The following is a 24,938-nucleotide window of genomic DNA, read 5'->3' on the forward strand; positions in this document are numbered from 1 at the left end:
CATATACTGTACTACATATTTATTACAGCAGCCTTTAGTATAACAGCATTGCTACAGGAAAAATAACCATTTAAAGAACATATGCAAGCTGGTAACAGTTTTAAGCTTTTCATATTTCTCTCCAACATTTTTCCGCTGTGAAAGTGATGATGTTATTTGAAAACATAATGCTGTCAAAAGTTGATAGAATAATGAAAAAAAAACAAAAAAAACTGGGATCAAGAAATTAATACCAGTCAATCACACTCCGATGTCATCACAAACATAACTGTCCATAGAAGCTGTTTAAATTTCATTAGAACACAAGCTAAAAATTCCTTTTGCTCATAATTTGTATTAACTTATCCACCCCAGAGATCAAAACAATCTGAAATTGATAAATAATGCATGGATGTATCTACAGATATGCACCTGTGCAATTTTTAATATAAATGTGCAAAAATTTGATATAAATTTTGCAGCTTTGTTTATGAAAACTTCCAATGCTGTTCAGAATCACATCATTCCAGGATGTCTCATTACAATTAAATCTACCTTTAATACGGTCCTTCTCATATTACCAGTATCTATGCAATTCATTACTGAATAATTCATTAACTAAAAAGCTTGTAATTAATAAGATAATTTTTAATCAACTGACAGCATTGCCATTAACTATAAGTATTCATTCATCAAAAGTTCACTGAAAGAAAAATGGAAAGTTTTAAATATAAGACACAGTAAAAGTTGGATTGTGTTTCAGTGGTCAGGGCTGTTCTCTCAGGAAGAAGGTACCTGAGGAGTGGGTTCTCTTATGTGCATACCTATTCTCTCAAAATCAGAATCAGCTCTACTGGCAAAGTATGCTTACGCAGCAAGGAATTTGACTATGGTTTGTTTTGTTCCCAATGTACAGAAGTTTAATACTGAGTACAAAAAAATAATAATAAATAAAACTGAAAAGGTATTTAAAAAAAATTGAGATTTATATATGAAAAAGTTCTTGTTAGGTACTGTTTCTTGTATTTTCAAGTCAGTGTGCATTGACAGTATGGTTGCAAAATGGGGGAAGGGTGCTAGAATGTTGACTAGACATGACCAGAAGTAAAAATATGCAAGGATGTGGGCAGATTTACATGAAGAAGTCAGGGGGATTAAAGATAGTTGATTAGTGCAAAATGTGCACATGAGGTGAGGCATTGTATCACAGTGATTTAAGTTAGATAAAATAGAGTATCTTATCTTATTAGTTAGTGAAAATATAAATATAAGAGACTGTCTAACAGTATTTGACATACAGAAAAGCAGTGAAAAACAGTGCAGGATATTTCCCATTGAGTGAAGGTGCTTGTTGAATTAAAAGTTCTATTTTCTGATATTCTGTGACTGTTGAGTGGTCATCAGAGTAACTCTGTGTTGAGTGGTCCTGGTGAGTGGTCATCAGAGTAACTCTGTGTTGAGTGGTCCTGGTGAGTGGTCATCAGAGTAACTCTGCGACTGTTGAGTGGTCATCAGAGTAACTCTGCGACTGTTGAGTGGTCATCAGAGTAACTCTGCGACTGTTGAGTGGTCATCAGAGTAACTCTGCGACTGTTGAGTGGTCATCAGAGTAACTCTGCGACTGTTGAGTGGTCATCAGAGTAACTCTGCGACTGTTGAGTGGTCATCAGAGTAACTCTGCGACTGTTGAGTGGTCATCAGAGTTACTCTGCGACTGTTGAGTGGTCATCAGAGTTACTCTGCGACTGTTGAGTGGTCATAAGAGTTACTCTGTGACTGGTGAATGGTCATCAGAGTTACTCCATGACTGTTGACTCCGGAAGAGTGGAAAACAGTCCTCGAGTTTTAACACAACAGATCTTATATGTCACTTAAAAGTCATTATCCAAGGGATGTTAAAACGAAGCAGCAGTAGCCGCTAGTGTCAGCTGCGGTCATTAGGACCTTTACAATGGCTAATACCAGGCAGAGTGCTGATTGAGCAGGCACTGGAAACTGTGGAAAGTTCGTCAGAACCAAAAAGCAACACTAATAATGACAAAATCATTCTGACAGTCTCCTGATCCACCACTGCTTCCATAGATGTATCTCTGCCTGCTCTGTTTGATGTGGTTTCATTCAGTCTGATCGACATTAGGAACAGAGGTTTAGCCACAGACCACGGTGGACTTAACATTTTTAGCCTATTTCTTATATGACTTATGTCAGTTCATATTTTTAATCTTTATATAAAACATCAGGTCTCTTTAATTCTGACTAAAGCAGCAAAAACAAAGAAGAGAACCCCAAACATCTGCATTTGTTAAGTATGATAGCCTGTTATCGTTTGGTTTCATGTCTGATTCAACATAAGTCAGCTGAATCCTTGTTTAATTTATTAAAATGTCAGATTTGACCACTTGTCAAGGTACTTAAATATAGCCTATTTCAAGGGAAAAGAGGAAAAACGTATGTCAGTTGTTTATGTATGCTGTACTTTGGTACACAAATGTTTAAAAAAAATAACAGCTGTAAAATCAGAATTGTTTTTTGATGTAAACGAGTGATATTAAGTTAGAATTAGTAATAAATATCTTTGCTCACTACATAGTAACCCCCTCTTACCCCCAGGTGTGCATAAACACATCTTATAAACTTGTTTTTTTTAAATCAACAATTGAAAAAAATTATTGGTTCTTATCAGTTCTCGGCCATGAGGAGTAAGAAATTATCAATTATCGGTATCGGTTCAAAAAAATACTTATCGTGCATCACCAATCAGAGTGACTCTGTGACTGCTGAGTGGTACATCAGCTTCCTCTTACAGACTAAATACATGCTTATTAGGTTCATTTGTGACTCTAAATTGTCTGTAGTTGGGAGTGCTATTGTGAATATTTTTTTCTGTTAATGTCAGCCCTTTGACTGACTTATGGCCAGGCTGTAGCCCAGCTCTTGCCCAAAGGCAGCTGGGGTGACTCCCTGAATGGAATATAAAGAAGCCTATGGATAATGGACAGATAGGCATAATAGAGAGGTTGCTTACAAACACCTCAGACTCATGTCTTCAATGTAATTATACCACCTACATTACAATATCCCAGCATTTCAAAAGGAAATAGATTATGTCGTCCTAAACCAAAACCGTCAATGACTAATTATCAATCTGTGTATTTTTATAAACAAGCTTCCTGCTTTATCTGTGGCATTCAGTCTATCTTTGTCCAACAAAACTGGAAATGAACACGGAAAAATGTCAGGAGTGAGACCTCTTGCGCTCTTCCGCCTCTCTTCCTCTTTCTCTTATCGCCGAGCCCAGGCAGCTCATTAGCATAAAATGTGTGTCAGTAGGGCAGCGTGAGCTCACATGCCATGCGCACATGCTGTAGAGCTTTAACCAGCATTCCAATGTCGAACGAGCCCAATGTGCAGTCTCCACGCGGGGCTCTCGTCCAATGAAAAAGTGCGAAAGAGTAAAAAGAGTGGGGGCATGGAGAGAGGAGGTGGGTGAAATGTTTTCAGAGAGCGTGACAGAAAGAGGAAAGGAGGGGGTAGAGAGAGACATCCCTGATACACATCAACAAACAGGCGGTTGACGGGACACACAAAAAGAGAGCAGAAAAAACTGGTCACATTTCTCAGGCACCTGAAAACGTGCTGGTTATTTTAAGACGCGTGTTACTTATTGATAAGAGGGGGGGACGTTTAAACTACTTCCACTCTGGTCATGTTTTAATAGTGACTGTACATGGCAAGCAGCTGAATGCTTTGGGACCTCTGTAATATAGAGAACCTCTGGTCAGTGATATCTTACATCTAGCTTGGCATCATAAGGTGCGCAGACGGAGAGCCGAGCTGCCCTGTGCATCTATTCACCTTGGAAGATATTTGGATCAAATCGAGATCTGTTCCAGTTTTCTTCACAGAAGTATTTTTTCCTTATTCTTCACCTTCTTCGCTTATTGGGTTTCCTCAAGACCCCCAATGCCCTGCGCACACTCCTGTTGGTCTGAGCTTTTGGATATTTCTATGCCTTGGCAGTTCATGACTCTTTCACCTATATCAACGAAACTCCTCGGTAGCAAGCAGAGGCAGTCAGTCCAGCATTAGGCGCCTTCAATTAAGCAGAACAACTGAGCAACTTCGATCCACTGGGAATCATGGAGAATAGTCCTGGAGGTGAGCAAAATTTAAAATGTTCAGATTTCTGAATTATTATTTCAATGTATGCAATATTAAATACAAACTACGATGCATTACGAGTGGAGATGCTATTACAATATCTACATCACATATAACGGCAATAGACAGGGCATTGATTGGTTGATTTAAATGATTTATCAGCTAACTGATTCATCTGAGATGCAGGCTGTATGCCATAGTAATGAGTCGACACATTACGTTTTATGCCTTGTTTCAGTGCATGACATTTAAACTCTTCTGATGCATTTAAACAGAGGAAATGATACTTTTTGCACACTGGCATGTGACATTTCATATCTTAGTGGGCTTAAGGTGCTGTAATTCCAACATAATGAGCAGCTTTGGAACGACCCACTGTAAATCTTCGCTAAGCCCTGATATATAATTTAGGGTGCAAAATTGCATGCTTTTAAGTGTAATTCAGCTGTGTAACATGGCTGTATGCCAAGTGCTCCTGTGCTGCAGACAGGGGGGAGTTTTGAGTGAGTGAGCTGAGCACCGAGAGGGAAGTCCTCTCTCGTCAATCTTTGTGGTGGACTTCCGATTCTCCGCATGTAAACAAACTCACGCGCAACCCAAAACGCCCCCTGACCGGGCACGTTCTCGCGCAGGACAGTCAATCATCCCGTCTAACCTATCTTTTTTATTGCCATTAATCTCTCATTATGAATGTAGTAGTAGGCTACTTGTACTGTTTCCTTTTACGCAGTAGCCTATGTGAGTCACTAACATGCCTGTTAGTAATATCTTGGCTGGAGTGCAGTTTTTTTTCTCGAACACATGTGAGTATGTCAAGGAGCAGTCACGCCCACTGGGTCAAAACAAGTACCCCGTGCCAAGTTTTTTTATCCCTGTACTGGCAGTGACCGGAAGGAACTGTGCCCTGAGTAAACGTCCAGTTACCGGAATCCGAACTGAACACGATGAGCTTAAAGCGACCCATTTGCCGTCAAGTGTGACTCATTGCATATATTTACGAATATGACATTTAATTTTGTGTTGATTCGCGTTAAAGCAGCCCTCCAGGAAACAAAGCATATTTAAACACATCATTACCCTACTTTAAATACGTCATGACATGTAATATGGTGTAATACATCCCAATATTGACATAATGGTCCATGAGGTGTTCATCATTTCATTTACCCACGTTATTTCCAATACAGCCCTACAGCTAGGGTGCAGGAAGGCCAGCTGTTAAACGTCCTTGAACAGCGATTCACTGTTGTGTCTGTCACGTCTTTTCATCTATTTTTCGCCCAGTGCACCCTGGGTAGTAACCGTCGTGGTAATATTCAGAATCATGCGCCTGATTTTTTTAATACGCAGTCACCCCGCCTCGAGCTCCCTGCACGTGTATACAGCCTCAGTATCCACGTGCCGCGCTTGATTCCCAAGCAGCCCGCCCCCCTCTGCCGCGTGCGTTCTGCTCGCGCACAGCTCGCACGGGGATTCCTCTTTATTTGCGGAGAGCTTGGTCAGTGGGTCAGGGAGGGTTAGCAGTGTATTCTCTCGTTCTGGTTACTATAACTGGTTTAAAATGTTTAAATGTTCCCAACGAGAGTAATATAAACCGTGAACTATTATTGTTTGGTGTGTTAGCGGCTTATTGACCTACATATGGCAGCTTTTAACCTGTTTTTGGGGGGAACACGACTAACGAGTCCGTGACGTTACTGTGTTACTGCTGTTTACTTCAGAGGTGTTAGCATTGAAACAACTACACATAAACTGCCAAAACGCTCCAATATGTTGCAGACATTACATGTAATATTCACTAAATAATAAGTGATTGGCCTTTTGAAACATTTTTCCGGTAGGCCTATGATAGACAAGTAGTTTTACTTTTAAAAACAACTTATGTGTGGGGTTTTTGTGGATTTGTTTTTGGCTTGTATTTCTGTTTTATTCATATAAAATACTGTTTTGTTGGACTCATTGCTAATGTTAACACTTGCCTTGCATAAATTTTGCTCAAAACTGAAAATAACTGACTATATTGCTAACCTATCATATAGACCTAAAATGCCTGCCCAATTTATAGTATACAACACATTAAGAGGACAAATGGTATTAAGGAATAATTCAAGGCATTTCTTTATGCTTTTTAATGGTTTCATAATAATTAATGGTGCCCGTTTTTTAAAAAATAAAATATTCACAGTCCTCAAAAGAGGTATGAATTTTAATGAAGAGGGACTACTTGGTGATAACCATCCACCCCCAGCGTTCACAGTGATGACCTTGTGACCTAAAGCCATGCTTAAGGCTTTATAATTCTGACTGATTTGTTTTTGTTATGTCAGAAACTTAATTTCTGGTAACATTTATTTAAGGAGGAAACAGTTTGTCTAAGTAGATCAGTGTGTCACGTGTCTTTCTTGCCAAAAGAAACAATGCGCTTAATGTTGAGCTCTTGTGTCAATCCTGACACCAGATTCCCTGCGGTTGTCAGACGAACATAGTCAACTAATTCATATTAAAAGCTGAAGTTCAGTCACTCACAGATAGTTTCCATCCTGCTATTACCCTTTATTTCTATCATATATCTGACCCCACGTGAAGACAGTTATAAACTTTTGAAACACAAGTCCAAAGTGGAGCAACGTGCCATGGATCATTAATGCTTAGCAATAAAAAAAAAAGCATTGGAGGTTCATGTGACAAAACACATAATTTGCCCCCTGTTGTCTACTGAGAACAGCCCTCCTTGAAAACACTTCAGAAGTACACACATGACATGCAGCCAGCTGTTTCACGTGTAGTGAGGCTTACTGCCCATGCCCAGTTGTGTATGTTCACATGAAAGAGTACAGGCTAGCCTGAGTTCAGAGGGGGTGTCTCCGCCCCAGACATTATATGAACATGGTGTCTATAGTTTCCTTGCCATGCATGCATGTCCAGACATGAGAGGGGAAGTCATGGCATAAAAAAGGAGGGGCGATGGAGTGTTTTGTTTATGCTGGAGCTCTTATGGCCCTGTGTGTATCCACAGGTCACATGTTGTAACCTGTGCAGGGATGATATTCCCAGAGCTCATTCTGGCACCCGGTCAAACCAGATTCCAGGAAATGCTTACAAGGAGAAAGAATATGGAATGTTTTATGCCACATGGGCGGAGGATATGAAAATGTAGGGTGGGTGTAGCATTCATGTGGCAGTTGGGGGTGACCCTGCCCCTCTGCAGGTGATACATACATCCCATGAAGCTTTAACTGCCTCCCACAAACACAGTATAAACCTGCACATGTTACATTTGTGTGTGAAGTGAAGTCACTGTCTGACACTGGAGCTGCCACCACACACAAGCCATCAGGCTCAGAGTACCTTGCATTCAGTGTTGACACGTGTGAGTGGTGGAATTAAGGAGGCACTTACAGCTAAACAGAAAAGCAGCACGTGTTTTCTCAAGGAGAGAAAGCACAAGAGCCGAGGGAGGCTTTTTTCTTAGATGAGTCAAGGTCCTTGAGAGGAATGTGCACAGAATGACAGAGTAAGTAGTCCAAGGATATTGTTAAAGATAACAGTTCATTTACTTACTGCAGCTGTAGAATCAAGGTGAGCTGCTCCTTGAAAATATATTTATCTGTGCCATAAAAACCCTAAATGTGCAACATGGATCATCATGATATAAGCCTAGACTCTGAAGTCTAGGATTGTGATGCATGCAATTTGTGCAACGTTTTGGCAGGCTGTTGTGCTCCAGTATTTAGATACCTGACACAGTCATCTGATAGCAAATAAAATGAGGGCAAACCAAGAGGGACCTAAATAAACAGAATAAAATAAATATTTGAAACCATGAATGCTTGCATAAGCAGAATTATTTGCATCAAAAGTGGGTAAATTCAGCCCTGGAGAAAATCATTGTAATCAATAAAAATAAAGGCCTTGAACAACATGACTGTAACCCTCTGCACAGTTTCTAGAAACTGGATGTAACTGTGCCCCACTCTCTTCCCTCTGCGTCTGTAGTCACAGCATTAAAGCAGCTCTCTATTCCAAACGTGATCAGCCCCAGCGCTTGTTATTGTACTGCTGCTGTTGTCTACACGGGACTGCGCAAAGAGCCTTGTGAGCCGGGCGGGAACTGTGTCAAGAGTCCATGTGAGCTCTCGGTCAGGTGGCTGGCGGATAGATGGGTCTGCAGGCCCGCAGCCAGAGAGGGGAGGGGAGGTGGAGGTAGGAGGGGAGGAGGATAGAGAAGAAAGGGGAGGAGGGAGAGGAGGAAAGACTGGATGCTGAAAGCAGGGAGGCAGGCAGCTGGCTGGCTCAGCCTGCACGTGAGGGGCAGTCTTTCAGTTTGAAAGGGAAGAATACTGTCTTCAAAACAAGGGGGCGGCGGGGTTGGTGTGCAGGGGGGTAATAGGGCATTTCCGACTTGATGTGACAGCCCTAAACAAAGGATGGTTTATAACCTGTCTAGAGTTTTTATTTGGAATGACTTGCTTTTTTTTATGAGAAGGCTTTATGCTATTAGATGTATTGTTTGGTTTGAAATTAATATCAAGACATACTTTTTCCAACAAGGTGACACAATCAAAAGGTTTGTATTACAGATTTCAGACAGCCAACCTTATCAGATCATGACATTTATCCATCCTGGATGTGAATGTTGGTTGAAGCAATAGATACATGTATTTATCCAGGCTGGTCTTTGTGTATTTAGTTTTTTATTCACTTAGCAGTCTTCAGCTGGCAACAAGCCTGCTGGCATACAAAGCCTTTATACAGATATCCAGGTCAGAGCTTTTGTTTCTCTAGCTGACATTTTTTCTAAATAATTCATCAGATCAAATATCTGTTGTCCAAACATGATCAGGGTTTTGTAGGTGTATGTTAAAGTCTGCCAAGTAACCTCTCTGAATTAAAGTGGAACATTGCTTAACTCTCGCACTTCCACTCACATGTGAAGACCGACCAACAAGAAGGTGGCTGAGCTAACTTCTCGCTCCTCTCTGTTCCTCAAGGTGGTGTTATCTTGTACGCTGGCTCGTCCGGCAGTGCCAGCCCGAGTCCTGGCAGCCCTTCAAGCGGATACCAGACCCAGTCGCCCTCCTCCCACTCACAGCCTTCATCGCCAGAGGGCGTCTCCTTTCAGGAGATCGGGACCCCGAAGCAGAGAGGGGAGCAAGGGGGAGGAACTCCTTCCCCGAGAATGGTCTTCCAGTTTCCTGAAGTAAACAATGCTCCTGCTGCCCAAATAAGCACCGTATCATCTGCGACCTACGGCCACCCCACAGTGGCCAAAAGACCTTGTGGTTTTACTGGCACGTTCACCAGTAAGTAGTCCTACGCCTCACTTCCTGTTGCCCTCCATTTTTGCCTGCAGGCTCTGTTAGTTTGTCTTTCTGATGACTAATGTGTGCCTCATTCATAGAAACTGGAGGAATGGTGCTTCTGTGTAAGGTGTGTGGAGACATCGCATCTGGGTTCCATTATGGTGTGCATGCCTGCGAAGGCTGCAAGGTGAGCGAACAAGGATTGAATTATATCATGTCTTTTTATGCAGCAGGTTCAAATAAATGCACATTGACAAAAAAAGACACCCTTCAAACTCTTTTCTTTTTTGCCTTCTCAGGGTTTCTTCAGACGCAGCATTCAGCAGAATATCCACTACAAGATGTGTGTGAAGAATGAGAAGTGTCTGATCATGCGCATGAACCGAAACCGGTGCCAGCATTGCCGCTTTAAGAAGTGTCTCTCCGTGGGCATGTCCAGAGATGGTGAGAGACAGAGATACTTACACACATGGCGACAACAAATGAATGATTTTTTTCATAGTTAAGATGAAGGGAGTTTCACTGAGCCACACAAACAGGGCCAGGAGAGATGTGTAGTCCACTTTATTACCATTTGTCAATTTTGACGAACATGTTCTCATTCTTTCCTCAAGTAGAATTTCATTTCTTGTCATCTTCCTTCCTCGTTTCTGATTTGCTTGCCTCCTTTCGCCTTTTGTTCCCTCCTGTCTTCCTCCCTCCATGCCCTGCTGTCTGATTTATGGCGACTGGAGCTCTGGAGTCCCAGCAGTCATCAGTCATGGAGACACTGTGACAAATACAGTTTATTTTAGGAAATTGGGACACAAAGTTGTTGATTACCCCATGTACCAACCAAGATGTAAAGTCCTACCCTTTCTATTTTTTAACGCTGACATTTCCAAACTATAATGTTATTCCATCACTGAAAAACCTACAGTGCTTGGGCTGAAATTAAATATTATTGCTGCACTTAATCGCCTCTGCTGCATTAGTTCACAGCAGGACTCTGATCTCTTGGGATATGACTGAACTAGGTGATAATAAATCATGGGTTTTATGGAGCAAACACTTATAGCTGACCCAAAAGCAAAATTGCAGGAGGGAAAAATCACCTGCTTATTTTCCTTTCCAACTTGTTTAAATCTTCTAATTGCACAAAAGGGAAAGTAAAAAATTAAAGGAATGTTCTACCTATGCCAAGAGTAAAAACTAAAATAAATCCCAAAAGCTGCTATTTATTTTTCGCATCATGTCTCTGACTTGACAACATGATCCCTGCTGGCAGATTAATTTTTCAATCTTTTCCTTCCCTTCACATCACCTACCTGCCTCTCTTTTCCTTTTGACCTTTCCACTCCTCACTCTGTTACTTTGCTAATGACATCATGCTCAGCGCTGTCGACCTAGTGACCTACTTCCACTGAAAAAGAGAGAGCGAGCTCTCAACATAAAGACAGAAAGGGAGAGAGAGAGCGGGCGAGGGAGAAAGAGAGACGGGGGAGGAGGTGTTGCATACAGCGGGCTATAAATAGGACTGTCAGTGGAGGTGCAGTATTGAAAAGGGGGAAGGGAGGATTGTAAATGCTGGAGAGGAGGAGGATGAAGCCGTCAGATGAGATGAAGGCTTAAGTGTGTGTATTGGGGTGAAACAGCTGTGATGGACAGAGAATAGTACAGGACTTTATAGAGGTCTCTGGATTAGTAATCCTCATTGAGAGGACAGCTTGAGTGTCAGATGCTGTATTCATATTAGAACAAGAGGTGGCTGTTTCTCTGTGTTATTTGAATGTGAGATTAATTCTAAAAGCCTGCATTTTCTGCTGTATCACTGCCAATAAGAACCTGGCAGTAATATCAAAGCTCTATGCCAGTAATTGTTAACAGAGGATGCTCTCTTCTGGTTGTCCTCAGCTGTGCGTTTTGGGCGTATTCCCAAACGTGAGAAGCAAAGGCTATTGGATGAGATGCAGAGCTACATGAACAGTCTCAATGAATCGGCTTCCATGGACATGGAAGTGTCGCCACCTCCCGACGCCCCATGCAGTCCCCAGAACCAGACGAATGAAGGAGCAGGCTCCATATCACAGTCTTACCGCAGCACCTTAATCAACATTGACGAGAAACCCCCCAAGATGGCCGCTGGCAACAGCAACGTAGGCACTTCCTCCTTCCAGAACAGTCCGGTGCAAGAAGCTTCCCTGTCACATTTGACAACTCAGACTCAGCACACGGCCCAAGCAGAGCAGGCAAACGTCACGTCAAACTACTATGTTTCGACAAGCTGCCCTGTCGCCCCAAACAACAACAACAACAACAATGAAAACTCCGTTAACACCAATGTTGACAACTCCAAGTACAACTTCTCCTCCAATCAGAATCAGTGCCCCTTCAGTGGCAGTCAGTCATCTCAGGCCTACACAGTCAATCAGAGCAGCTACACAGCCAGAGACTCACAGAACCAAAGTCCTTGTCCTTGGAAGCTAAATGGAGGAGCCAAAGTCCTGGTGAGACCTTTGTTTCAAATCAAGAACCTGAATATGCACTGACAATCATTAATACAAAGTCCATAACACATTCTTTCCTATTTGTTTCGGCAGGCTTGTCCTCTAAATTCCTGCCCGGTGGCTCCAGCCAGTCGCTCCAGTCAGGAGGTGTGGGAGTCTTTCTCCCAGTGCTTTACGCCGGCGGTAAAAGAGGTGGTGGAGTTTGCGAAGAGCATCCCAGGCTTCCAGAATCTCAGCCAGCATGATCAGGTCATGCTGCTCAAATCCGGCACTTTCCAGGTACAGTGAGTTTAATTTGTTGAAAGGAGCATGGAAGATTTTCTCTGTCTTCTACTTTTCAAATGATCCTCACCTGGTCTGATTGTGTCCACAGGTTCTGATGGTGAGGTTCTGCTCACTGTTTGATCCCAAGGAGAGGACAGTGACATTCCTCAACGGACAGACATACTCACTGGCATCCCTCAGGGCTCTTGGCATGGGCTCATTGTTGGACGCCATGTTTGAATTCAGCGAGAAACTGGGATCTATGGGTCTGGAGCCAGATGAGATGGCTCTTTTCATGGCTGTTGTGCTTGTTTCTGCTGGTAAGGCCCATTATCATAGATCAAGTACAAAGTTTAAGCACACAAATCCTTGTGCCATATCTGACTTTGCCCTTCCTTTCTTCAGATCGCTCTGGTATCGTGGAGGTTGGAGCAGTAGAGCAGCTGCAGGAGAATCTCATAAAAGCTCTGCGCTCTCTCATCACTAGTCGCCGCCCAGATGACAGCACCCTCTTCCCAAAGCTGCTGCTACGTCTGCCAGACCTGCGCACCTTGAATAACCATCACTCTGATAAGCTTCTAGCTTTCCGCATCGATCCATGAGCTCTAAGAGCTTAAGCTAATTGAGGTATCTGCTTTGGGGAACCTCTCTAGTCCCCATGTAAGCCTGGCCTGCCACATACAGCACACTGGCCTACGCATGATGGACAGTTGTTGTAGGAGCTGTGCCGAGTTCCAGCTGTGAGAGAGAGATCTTGGAAAGGAAATCTGCCAAGGACGTAGGTACATCAGGAGGCGGAGGTCTCCTGATCTCAAACTGATTCCTCCTCCAGTTGTTTCCAGGACTGCTGAACAAAAACCTGGACTATGTTCTTCCATGGGTTTTTCAACTTAACATGAGACCACCAAGTAATCACCTCTCCCTCCTGGAGTTTGTCAGTTTTGTCATTCTGAAGACCAAAAAGATGAAAGAGCCTGCTGTTCCTCACCAGACTGTATCCTCCTCTTCAAGCTCACAGAGCAAACTAGAGGGAAGCACATACTCCAGCCCAGAGAAACAGGAACATGTACATTCATCATCCATCATTTATTACAAACTCAATTCATGCTACATTGTGTAAAGGGCACTTTCCATAAATTAAGAGGACCTCTTAATTCAGTATATAACATAGCAATAGATACGCCTGATAAGCAGTTTGGAGGACTGTTTGTGTTTGCCCTGTTGAAATAAATAAGCTATTTTCACAAAATGTCACCAAGTGGGAAATCTTAAAGAAAATCATCTGTGATTGAGAAGTGTGTAACATTTTTAAGAAATGAAAGTAAGCTGCATTGTATTTGTATGCGGTAATCAGGGAGAAATTATTGGTCATTTTAGACCACATATGTGGAGTTATGTATTGCAAGTATTTTGTTGTAAATCTTGTACATAAACATTATCCTTTGTTCTTGTTAGTTTGCAGATTATTGGATATGTAAATGAAGTTAGTGTTGAATTATTGTATAATGTCACTGATAGATTGCTACACAGATAAGAGAAAGCAGCCTTTGAATTGTGTGCTCAGAGTATAAACTTTTTATTTGAAGATATATAACTGAAATAAATGTACTGTCATCTGACTGCATCACCTTGTGAATATTTTGTAAATGTTTTATGGTGGCACCATAGAGTACCATTATTAAAAAAACATTATATATCATTTCCCTTTTGCTCAGTTCTTCCTTTTTCCTTCCTAATGCAGCACTACAAATAGTATGCCAAGGCATATAATGGGGCTGTAGCTTAGCAACAGAGGCAATCAGCCAATCACGCTCCAGGGGCTGAGAGCTATTGGGGGCTTCATTACAGACGAGAAACCCTACTTGATTTTCGAGTGTGTGATGACAAATAAATATGATTTGAATATGTATCATACAAAAGATGATAGTCTAGGCAACCATTAGAATAAAGATGACTGGGAGGAAGACTTTAGACCCTGTTCAGAGAGATGTGAGATATGCATCATGACGGTGGATACACATAGACTGGAGGTTACCTAGGGACACAGAATGGAAATGCAGTGGAGATGAATAGTCAGTATGCCAGATGGCAGAGGAGAACTCCCCCCCACCACCACCACTAGTGTTATCACTTCAATCTACACTTCAACCTACTTTAAGATCTGAGAAAAAACACAGTATGTTAAATGTTTGGGAACATATTCCATAAACAGCAAGCCTGACCTTCATTAATCTTTATTTAAGCTCAACATGTTTTGATAAGTATGCTGTTATTCTTTAACGTGCCAGCTTTCTGCAATTTTCCTTTATAATAAACAGAAGAAAATAAAGGATCCATGCTAAAATAAATATTCAACCAAAGACTATATTGGCTGACAGCTTCCCATTTTAATTATTCATATATTCAAAAATTCAGGAGAATATTTGACTCCTTAAATATTTATCATTTTATTTACTTTATTTCAGCAACTGGATAAATGCCAAACTTTGTCTTCATATCAGGCAACTCTTCTATGCATAACTGTCACCAGTCAACAGCATGTGTCTCCCTAGGAGACAAGATATGGGAACTGGCATCAACTAAAAGCTGCCCTCCATTCTTTTTTTAACAACTCTGCCAACTTTATTCTCAATGCTGCATCAGAAAAAAAGATAGTCTACTTCAAATGACAGTCAACCAGTATTCTAGACATTTCTATGAAATGTGCTCAGGTCTTCCAGTGCCACCTGCTGGACAGAAATGTAACAACAGGAACTAATTTTGACAATGGCATTACTAGTATGTTTGAGTAGGCAGAGAGGAAAGGCCTTTTTCTGCAACTAGTTTTTTCCTCCCTTTAAAAATGAATGTTACTTCCTGTGGTTAAAAAAGTCAGATGCATTGAAGAGTATGCAGCAGTATTACAAAATGATGAGTCTGCATGTTTGTGGCACATCAAATTCTGCATTTCAGCGAACTTCAACAAAGACAGCTTGGTTTATTATTCAAATTTGAGTCACTAAATGGAAAAATATGTGAAGTGGCTGATATGAATATGTGACGGCATCAAAAAAAGCGCTTGCTAATCAACATAAAGATAATAAAATGGCATTCAAACATATAGGCATTATAATTACTTTAGATCTACTTTGTAAAAACTATGGTTGGAGGTGTGTGATTGAACACGAGAAGTATGTGTTATATATGTAGCGTAACAAAAAAATCCTTACAGCCTACAATCAAAATTCAAACAGACTATTTTTTGAGTCTTTCTCCAGTGCTCCAAATGTTTACTGTACCTCCCTAAACACTACGGCAAAAGATAAAGGTATCCGAACAATACTATTCTAACTAACTTATAGCGGATTGCATAAATTCTTTGAAGAATCATCTCAGCTTTCGATTCTTATCTGCTAACGCCACCTGGTGGCAACAAAGATGTATGTCATTTGCTTTTGAGAACTTCCATCTATTAAAGCTTGCATCTGACTCAGATTTTGCTCTTGTTGTTTTTGTTAAATAATAAAATTACAGAATTTTTTTGCTGGCCAGAATCTTTTCCCTTGTTGTGGCCCTACATGAACCTATAGAAATATTTCAGATATAGAGCTACATAGCTAATATGCACTATTTGAGTAACTATTTCCTTCTTAGTAACGAACATCTATAGGAAAGGATTTTCTGAGTAGTGATGGGAATTATGGTATTTTTTTAAGTGATCTGGGTCATTTGGCTCAGCTCAGCAAGTAGTCAGGTCTGAGTCAGTCAGCACCTCATTTCGTACCACTTTGGCTTCATTTGACCTGTCAAATTTAGCAATATCTTAGCATATGACTGATATTTGTTCTTATGTTTTACTCCAATTATGATTAAATGTTTTGAATAATGAAAATATAATGTAATTATTTTTGGAGATATACTGCCTCCACTAAACCTTGCTGGGCTGTGTGACACACCTAATATAAAACATTATTGTTAAAACATCAAGTATGAATCCTTTATGCTTAGTGTGTCCTGTGTGGAGAGAGCAGTGTGGAGAAAAGAGTCAGCTCTTTGAAGCAGCTTGTTCATAAACAACCCATCAGTAGTCCTGGGAACCCTGGCAAGTTTGTCTTAAAAGTTAGGCTAGCACAGACACAGACACATGCTAAATAATATAGTATTACTCAAAGAAAAAGCTGACACAGACTTCTTGAGCCAACCATTGGTACAGTAAACTGCAAGCCAAATCTGTTTGATATTGGCATTGAAAAAGGTTCAAAGGCCAAATACCAACAACTAAAAGTGACTGAATTAGCTGGAGATTCAACAACAGACAGCTAGCAGCACCAATCTGTTCATCAAAGTGTATCCTCAACAATGGTATTTCTAAACTATTGATTTTATTTATCAAGAATAAAGCTAAATGTGTAATACTACATCCAAATACTTACTTGAATTCATAAATGGCTTATTTAAATGTTATAAATAATAATACAGAGAAAAAAAAGTGAGTTTTTGCTGCGTGGTGAAAACCTAGAGGACTTCCGGTCAATTGTTTCCCATTTCCTGTGCTGCCATTGTAGCCTGACAGAGAAACTTGGGAGAATTAAGTTTGTAGTTGAACTTGTACCAGTACACATATAAAACATTTATTCCATCTTTATTGTCCTAATATGACCACTGATGAATTATGGTGTTTTTTGGCAGGTCTTTGCTCCCATTGCATTTCACTACTGCCTTACACATGCTTGTGGAAAACACTATCATACAATGAAAAGGCATCAGAACAGTTCACTTGTCTGTGTATTTCTATGCAGATTTCATCACTTGTTATAACTCTGTTTAGCCTAGTCCATGATGTTGACAGGATGGTGTGCGGGCTCTGGCGCGAAATCAGTTATGAGAAAACAAAACAAACAGCATGTTTGCTATTTACTTGGCTGAGTTTAAAACAACGAGAGTCGTTGGATGCCAACTGTCTACAACCTAAGAGGAAGAAGAAGGAGGATTGGCCACAAATTGGTCTGTTTTGACCGACAAGAGTAGTACCTGTGGAGAGTCGCTGTCCTGCTTCTGTTGAAACACTCCGGTTACTGGCTAGCGAGCTAGCTTAACACGGCTGTAGATGCGAAGATTTTTCCATGGAGCTGTCTCAGCCATGAGTCCAACAGACTGGTTTAGCTGCCGTTTTCGTGGAGTTACGTTTCCGGTACGTTATAAACTTATTGCAGAGATTTGGCGAAGGGTTACCATGTATGTCACTGCCAGTGGTAATTCCTGAGGAAAGAGTATTATTGGCAGCGTGGTGTTAGGTGGGAGAACAATAACTATCCAGCGTTTTCCAAACTTCCTTCAACTTTTTGCACTGCCACTCAGAGCACTACTTTTTGAAAATTACCACATGAAATGTTGCATAAGATAGTGGCTGTTGCTGCTCACACCCCAGGTGTGCAATCAAACGTGACAGGACAAGAGTTCCCATCCAGACAGGGGTCTTTGGATTAGTCAAAAATGTCAAATTTACAAGTGCAACTAAAAAAAAAAAAAAGAATATCATGAAAAGTTTATCCTCCTCTCTCTATTTATATGATCAATCTCAAACAAACTGAAATATTTCAAGACATTTTTGTTTAAATCTTGATGATTAGAGCTAACAGCTCACATAAATCAATAATCCACTATCTCAAAATAATAGAATAGCACAAAACCAGTCCAAAAAAAGATTTACAATACAATGATGTTGACCATCTGGAAAATAATTCTTTTTTTATTTACTCAGTAATTGGTTTGACCCCCTTTTTCACAAATTACTGCATCTATGTGACAGGGTATGGCTCCATCAGTCTGTGGAACTGCTGGGGTATTATGAAGCCCAGGTTGCTCTGATGGCAGCCTTCAGCTCATCTCAATTGTTGACTGGTGTCTCTCATGTTCCTCTTGACAACACCTGAGAGTGATCCTACGGGGTTCAGGTCAAACCAGTTGGCTGGCCAATCAAACACAGTAATATCATGGTCAGCAAACCAGTTTCTGGTAGTGTTGTCTTCACTGTGGGCAGATGCCAAGTCCTGCTGGAAAAGGAAACCAGAATCTTCATAAAGCTTCTCAGCAGATGGAAACATGAAGGGCTCTAAAATCTCCTGGTAGATGGCTGACAGTGTTGACTCTGGACTTGATAAAGCACAGTGGACCAACAGCAGCGGATGGCGTGTTACCCCAAACCATTACTGACTGTGGAAACTGAAAACACTGGACTTCAAGCACCTTGGATTCTGCGCTTCTCAGATTCTCCCTCAGCCTCTGGGACTTTGATTTCCAAATGAAATTGGGTAAGGGTGTGTTCACCAGATCCCTCTCAGCCAGTTTGGAACTCAGCAAAGATCCTACAAGAAGAGGCAGTTTTATCTGTGAAAATCTGATCAGAAGCTCCATACTCACTTGTAATGTTCTCTTTCACAATAACTTAAACTCTTCAGTAATACTGACATTTCCTCCTCTTTTTATACTTTCTGACCTACTAGTATATTGGGGCAAATTTATTAAACAGTAATAGTAATAGTAATCCTAGAGGTAACACATTACACTCTGTCCAGCTGGCCTCCTGATCTTGCAGAGCACAGTTAAATGAATATTTACAAAAGTAGATCAAAGGTGGCTCTGTCAGTAAATCGTATTATTTAAGGTTATGTGTGTGCTACGTAATGATCTTAACTTTAATCTCATTAGTCTGATGAACCTGTTACCAAATCAGTCTCTTACAAAAAAAAAAATGATCTCATGTCTTCATTAGACAATTGTTGTGGCCATTATAATGTACAAATAGATACAACCCGATCTCCAGTGTCATACAAAAATATACAAACGCAAACATGATGACAGATTGGATGCAAAAGAACCAAGGTTGTTATAATTTTGCGATACTTTGATCATTTTAAAAGTTTTCTAACCATGTTTAAAACAGTATCTCTTTTAATTTAATTATCCATTTTATTAAGAAGTTCTGATTCTTAAAAAAATAACTAAAATTTGCCAATGTATTTGTGGATCTTAGGCAGTTTGGAGAAGTTTGTCTGTTTTTTTGGTGATTGAAAATAACAATAGCTAACATTTGATGCCTTTGAACTTGGAAAATTTTTTCTTGCCATGTTATCAAAACAGGTATAGGTAAAAAAGAGGGTGAGGGGTACATGGGGTCAAACATGTCTAGAACATTGTAACCAGGGTCAGGCAGTTTTCAGGATAAGAGGAAAAGGATATAATGCAAGAAGAAGAAAAAAAATAACTAGCCAGATTACTTTCAAATACAGTCCATGGTAGAAATGACAGTTAACCGAAAATCTGAGGCACTCAGATGTAGTAAAACTCCTTTATTGAACAGGGATGTCCACGCGTTTCAACTCCATTACCTCCTTCTATCATGTCTATACCAGAACATAATAGGCATAGAAAGACATGAGTTATTACATCAGAGTACCTCAGATTTTCCACTTTACTACCATTTCTATCATGGAGTTTATTTGCAAGTAATCTGGAAGTCATTTTTTCTTCTTTTTGCAGGTATCAGTAATGTTTGACTTTGGATCATATCAAAGATTAAAACTCAGGTATCAGGATAACCTTAGAAGGAACTCTGTAAGCACCTTGGTGTCAATTCTGTAAATGATCAGATCTACATGTGCAGGGTTTGTTTTTTTATCACAGGTTTTTCCATTAAATTTCTAATTAAAAAGCTGGTTATTAAATCAATTGTATATGTCTTAGCCTTATTTTTCTTCCTTGAAATGGAGCAAACTACTTACCTAATGTATATGTAATTATGATATGTAACTGTTTTGAGTCATTCTGATTCTTGGGAACTAGGATGATTAACTGGGTTTACGCCAGTTAAGAAATACATAAACTACACCCCTGTTTTGTAATTGTAGTGGTACAGTCTCAGTGTTTCAGCCTACCTGGACTTTGCTAGAATGTCCTTGCTAGACCGATGACAGGGGTGGCACAGGATCAGGGTTAGAAAGAGATTAACCACATGGAGGCCTTTAAAGCTTCAGTGTAATCCGCAGGCGGGAGATAAATTCAGAGCAGCATCTATTCTACAGACAACATTTCTGCTCGCGACCACGCAAACACTGTGTAACAAGAGAACCGAGCTGGATTGTTTCCTTTATAAACACTGGATTTACAGGACTGTCTACAGATCATTTCACCTGACCTGTGATTAAAGAAGAGTCTTCTTCAGCATCATAAGAGGAACAATCATGAAAAAGGGAAAGGTATGTTTTTGGCTTTCTTGCCTTATTGAAACACTTCAGAATATGATTTCTAATGAATAATTCATATAAACATTTATTTGTATGTCATTTGATACAATTCTCAAGATACCTTTTGAAATCCTAAGCCATAATGAATTTAGATGGATTAAAGAAGGACAAATTATCACCTTACGACTAGGGAAAATCATCAACCAAAAGATAAGAAGGGATTAAATAAGGTACTATGATTGTCAGTGAGTGCATTTCATTACAAAATTGGTATCGCTGTACCATTGTAGTTTTATCAGTGGCCATGGAAAGATGGAGGCGCATCGTATCCATGCTAATCCTTTGAAGTAAAGAAACATGGAAGCAGCCTTGTTGAGAAATTTCTGATGGAAAGTTGTGAACAGGCAGCTTTTACTGCAGAGAAGTTTGCTGAAAGTAGACCCAGTATTTGGTTATATGCTGTTAGAGCACGCTGTGTTTGCTTTTTTCCTTTTTTTTAAATAAAAGGAAAGAAATTTCTGCTCCATATGAATCTCATTAAAATGCTGTAATGGTCCTATTAACACAGTACTTCTATCCCAGCAGGTGGTTGATGATAATGAGCCTCCCACTTATCAAGAGGCAACAGCAGGTAAACAAGCTCTCTTATGGTTGACTGACATTCTTGAACTGTAAATCTGCACTTGTGATAGCTTTTATAGTATGTCTTCTTATGACGGATATCTTTATTGTACACAGCAAACAACTGTTTGATCTTTTTTTTATAAAATAATAATACTTGTTGGTAAATGTTGCTTCTTTCATTTTCAGTTTCCACTCTTTATTGTTGGTCATAGTATTATACCTTTTAGCTCTAGTGTTAAAGTTGTTAAAATTGCTGAAACTTATGATAAAAAAGTGACTCATATTTCCCTCTGCTCTCTGACCTCATTTGTCTTAAAAATTCTGCCGTATTATTTAAGATTAATCTCATACCACCTCCCTGTCCCCCTCTCCAGGCTATGGAGAGATGGAGGCCCAATTTGTCTGGGACGACAAGACCATCAGGCAGACCTTCATCAGGAAGGTACTGAAACATTTACATCAGACAAAACCCCATCATAGCAACACTTTCAGTGCTGTGACAGGGTGTATCTCTTCTTATAGGTCTACGCCATCCTCATGGTCCAGCTGCTTGTGACAGTGGGAATCGTGGCTTTATTCTCATTTTGGTAAGTGTCAGTAGAAATAAAGGTGTATGTTCGTCTAATATTTATTTTAACATGAATTTAATGCTTCTATTTTTTTTTCCACAGCGCACCTGTGAGGTTTTATATTCAGACTCATCCTGGCTTGTACATGGCATCTTAGTAAGTGTTATCAAAAGATTATGTTATCACGATTAATCACTGTATTTCTGTAGTTAATCGCACCCCTTTTATAGCATTTTAAAATTCCATTATTTTACATCTTTGGCATTTTGGATTTTTTAAAACTAAAGATAACTGACTTCCTGTTTGGATTCAAACCTACTTTTAGAGGTAGATCAAAGATTTAAACAGACTTAACCACAGAAAAAGGAACTTGCTATGGATTGAAAATGAAAAAAAACATCATTGTAAAGGTGCAGATGACTTCTGACTCGTCCAGTGAGCTGTCTGTGAGATTTTAAAGTGAAATGAGGCATTAAAGAGCAATGGGGGAAAAAATTTTTAAATATTTGTGCACAAAATTTTGGACCCTAATTAATCGTGATTAACTCGCCTAATCTTGACAGCCCCAGGGGAAACACATCGAAACTCCCATAGTATTTGTGCCTTTTTCTGGTACTTTGTTTGAAAAAATCTGAATAATTTTCCTCTTTGTTTGACAGTTTGATGTTCTTTGCCACCTATATTGCCCTGACTTGCTGTGGAGACCTGAGGTATGCTTGTATAATTAGCCAAAGTATTAATTAAAGCATGTAGAAAATGGATGTTGATATATGAAAGTAAAAATATATTTTGATGATTTTTGTTATCTTAACAGGAGACAGTTTCCTTGGAATATAATTTTGTTAGTTCTTTTTGTGAGTATCCATCTTTATAATAACAACACAATTAAATGAAATACATTCTGCTTTTAAAGGTACAGTGTGTAAACTACTGTAGAACTTAGCAGGGAAACATAGTAAAAATGGAACATAGCTCTTATAAGTATGTTTTGGGTGTTTACTTACCTGATTGTAAAAATTGATTTTCATTAATTTGACATAATATTTTATTAATAGATAAGGAGGGCCCCCCCCCAGTGAAGTCGGCTGTGTTTCTACAGTACCACAGAAGGGCCCAAATAGCAGTTGCACTGTTTTTTTAATTTTCCACGGTCACAACTGTTAGATGGCACTACTGTTCTTAAGTTTACATACTGTACCTTTCACCATACAATCCATACACAGGCTGACTTTTTTTTTTACTATGTTTTTACTTTTCCCTCAGACTTTGAGCATGGCCTTCATGATGGGATTTGTGTCAAGGTATATAAACATGTTGCGTCTTTTTTTTAGTTTCAGCTTGTCCAAGCATTTTAAGAAGAAAAGTCTGTAATTATCATTTTCTTCTCCTTCTCTAGCTTTTATAACACCAAGTCAGTGGTCCTGTGTTTGGGAATCACTGCTATTGTGTGTCTTTCTGTCACCATCTTCAGCTTCCAGAGCAAGGTGAGGAGAGCAGCTTCAACCACACTTCAAACTGCTTTTCAATTACAAAAACAGACACACAAAAAGCATAAATAAATCCATCTCTTGCTTGTTTTTTTGTTGTTGCAGATTGATGTCACATCCTATCAAGGTGTCCTGTTTTCTCTGTGCATGGTCATGCTTCTCTGTGCCATTACCATCTCCATTGTTGTCCCATTTGGATATGTAAGTCCCCCACCCCTTGCCCTTTCAGCGTACACACCTTTCTAGAAATGGTTTTAAGCAGTTAGCTAAACAGCATGTACGGCTTAATGCCTCAGGTGCTGTTGACCGTATTTGGGTGTGTGAGGAGGGATTAGCCTTGAAGATAATCTTGTGGTGCTCTGTACTTTCTTTCTTCAATTAGCCTCCTTCGATCCTTATTACCTGGGTTTTGTAATGCTTTTTACTTTGTATTACAGGTTCCATGGTTACATGCCACCTATGCTGTGTTAGGAGCCATCCTCTTTACTTTGGTAAGAATCAGATACAGTATAAAAAAAACACAATGTTAACATGTTTGTTTTAAATCATTAATAGCATCTTTCTCTGTCTGCTTCTCTTTCTGCTACAGTTCCTTGCATTTGATACTCAGATGCTCCTTGGGAATAAGCGTTACACTATAAGTCCAGAGGAATATATCTTTGCCACACTCAGCATCTACCTGGACATTATCTACCTGTTCAGTTTCCTATTACAGATCATGGGAGGAGGTCGCGATTAAAACCCTCAGCGACACTAGAAACTCAACCTGGTTTTATTCCCTTCATATACAAGATGACAGCAGGGCTATACATTTTACTGAACCATTATAGGGAGATTGCTCCTTTTCTTTGAAGTAAGAACAGCTTGTTTGTTCTTAGCTTTTGGTTGTGTAATCTTACTGATATAATCCTGTGGCTGGTTCTGTGACTGTGTCCTGGCTTAGCCGACACTGCACCGTGTGTTTAAAAGATGTCACTTTGCCAGATTTTTAAAATTTAGGTTTGATTCTATTAGAAATAAAAAATATTTATAAGGGCTGAACAATTTATCATTTTACAACTTTGACAGCAATGTGCACACATGCAATATTCACAGGCATGTGTGAGTCACATGACCTGAAACATGCCATGCTGCCATTTCTGTCTTGTTTGAAGAAAACCAAACTGCAAATTCTCTTGTTTTATAATCAATTATGATCAAAACACTATCTGACATCACCATTAGCAGTCAGAGACTTGAGCACTGTGCTTCCAGAGTCACTGTGTCTCTATGTTACAACGTTCTGACTACAGTTGATGCTGCTGCCATCACAGATACAACGGCATGACGCTCCAATTATTCTAGGCCAATACAGAACTTTGATTTATAATGGATTTGTTGTACATAAAGGGCACTGCATTTTTCTGGTTACATTTTTTTTTTATCTCAAAATGTTGCAATACATCATAAAAAGAAAAGATAACCTTGCAAAGCTGATGGGTTGGCCAGATTCCGTCTGTCATAGGGCAGATCCATCTTGTAGAGCCCCAGTCTGAAATGCTTGTGCCAGGTCATAGAATTCACATCCCAATCAGCAGTGTTTGAGGAGAAAGAGCCAGTGGTGATGGGCATGGTTTAGTTTCACTGAAAGTCAGTAAACAACAGCTGCCACCAGTTAGTACAGATGTAGCTATAGCGGCAGTTTATAAGTACTAAACCACATTATTTTATTGAAAGAAGAGCAAAGAGCCACACTGAATATTTCAGCATGAGTTTTATTTACCAACTGGTTTCACCAATAGTGACCAACGACGGTGGATACCAATCAAGCACACATTATGCGTTTTACTTAGCAGGGCCTCGC

At 39.9% G+C, this 24,938-nt stretch overlaps 2 protein-coding genes across 2 annotated transcripts; both read left to right on the forward strand.

The window, feature by feature from the left end:
• The first annotated feature begins 3,520 nt into the window (after positions 1–3,520).
• On the forward strand, positions 3,521–13,890 carry LOC121507131 (nuclear receptor subfamily 1 group D member 1-like). The gene is made up of 8 exons (XM_041783311.1): positions 3,521–4,137; positions 9,132–9,443; positions 9,542–9,630; positions 9,743–9,887; positions 11,337–11,929; positions 12,023–12,208; positions 12,303–12,513; positions 12,599–13,890. The coding sequence occupies exons 1-8, from the start codon at positions 4,119–4,121 to the stop codon at positions 12,793–12,795; spliced, it is 1,752 nt and encodes a 583-aa protein (XP_041639245.1). The 5' UTR covers positions 3,521–4,118; the 3' UTR covers positions 12,796–13,890.
• A 6,522-nt stretch (positions 13,891–20,412) lies between these two features.
• Positions 20,413–23,834, forward strand: faim2b (Fas apoptotic inhibitory molecule 2b). Its single transcript, XM_041783783.1, has 12 exons — positions 20,413–20,427; positions 20,998–21,046; positions 21,414–21,481; positions 21,562–21,626; positions 21,711–21,764; positions 22,268–22,318; positions 22,423–22,462; positions 22,872–22,909; positions 23,005–23,092; positions 23,201–23,296; positions 23,533–23,586; positions 23,685–23,834. Exons 1-12 carry the CDS (start codon positions 20,413–20,415, stop codon positions 23,832–23,834), a joined length of 768 nt encoding a protein of 255 aa, XP_041639717.1.
• The last annotated feature ends 1,104 nt before the right edge of the window (positions 23,835–24,938 follow it).

The sequence above is a fragment of the Cheilinus undulatus genome, linkage group 3 (assembly GCF_018320785.1).
Source record: "Cheilinus undulatus linkage group 3, ASM1832078v1, whole genome shotgun sequence".
Lineage (NCBI taxonomy): Eukaryota > Metazoa > Chordata > Actinopteri > Labriformes > Labridae > Cheilinus > Cheilinus undulatus.

Excerpts from the sequence above, each read along its gene's own strand:
- LOC121507131 (XM_041783311.1), top strand. Across the intron at positions 9,444-9,541 it reads TTTTACTGGCACGTTCACCA|AAACTGGAGGAATGGTGCTT; the intron begins GTAAGTAGTCCT and ends CCTCATTCATAG. Across the intron at positions 12,514-12,598 it reads TGTTGTGCTTGTTTCTGCTG|ATCGCTCTGGTATCGTGGAG; the intron begins GTAAGGCCCATT and ends TCCTTTCTTCAG.
- faim2b (XM_041783783.1), top strand. Across the intron at positions 21,765-22,267 it reads GGCTTGTACATGGCATCTTA|TTTGATGTTCTTTGCCACCT; the intron begins GTAAGTGTTATC and ends TTTGTTTGACAG. Across the intron at positions 23,093-23,200 it reads TCTTCAGCTTCCAGAGCAAG|ATTGATGTCACATCCTATCA; the intron begins GTGAGGAGAGCA and ends TTGTTGTTGCAG.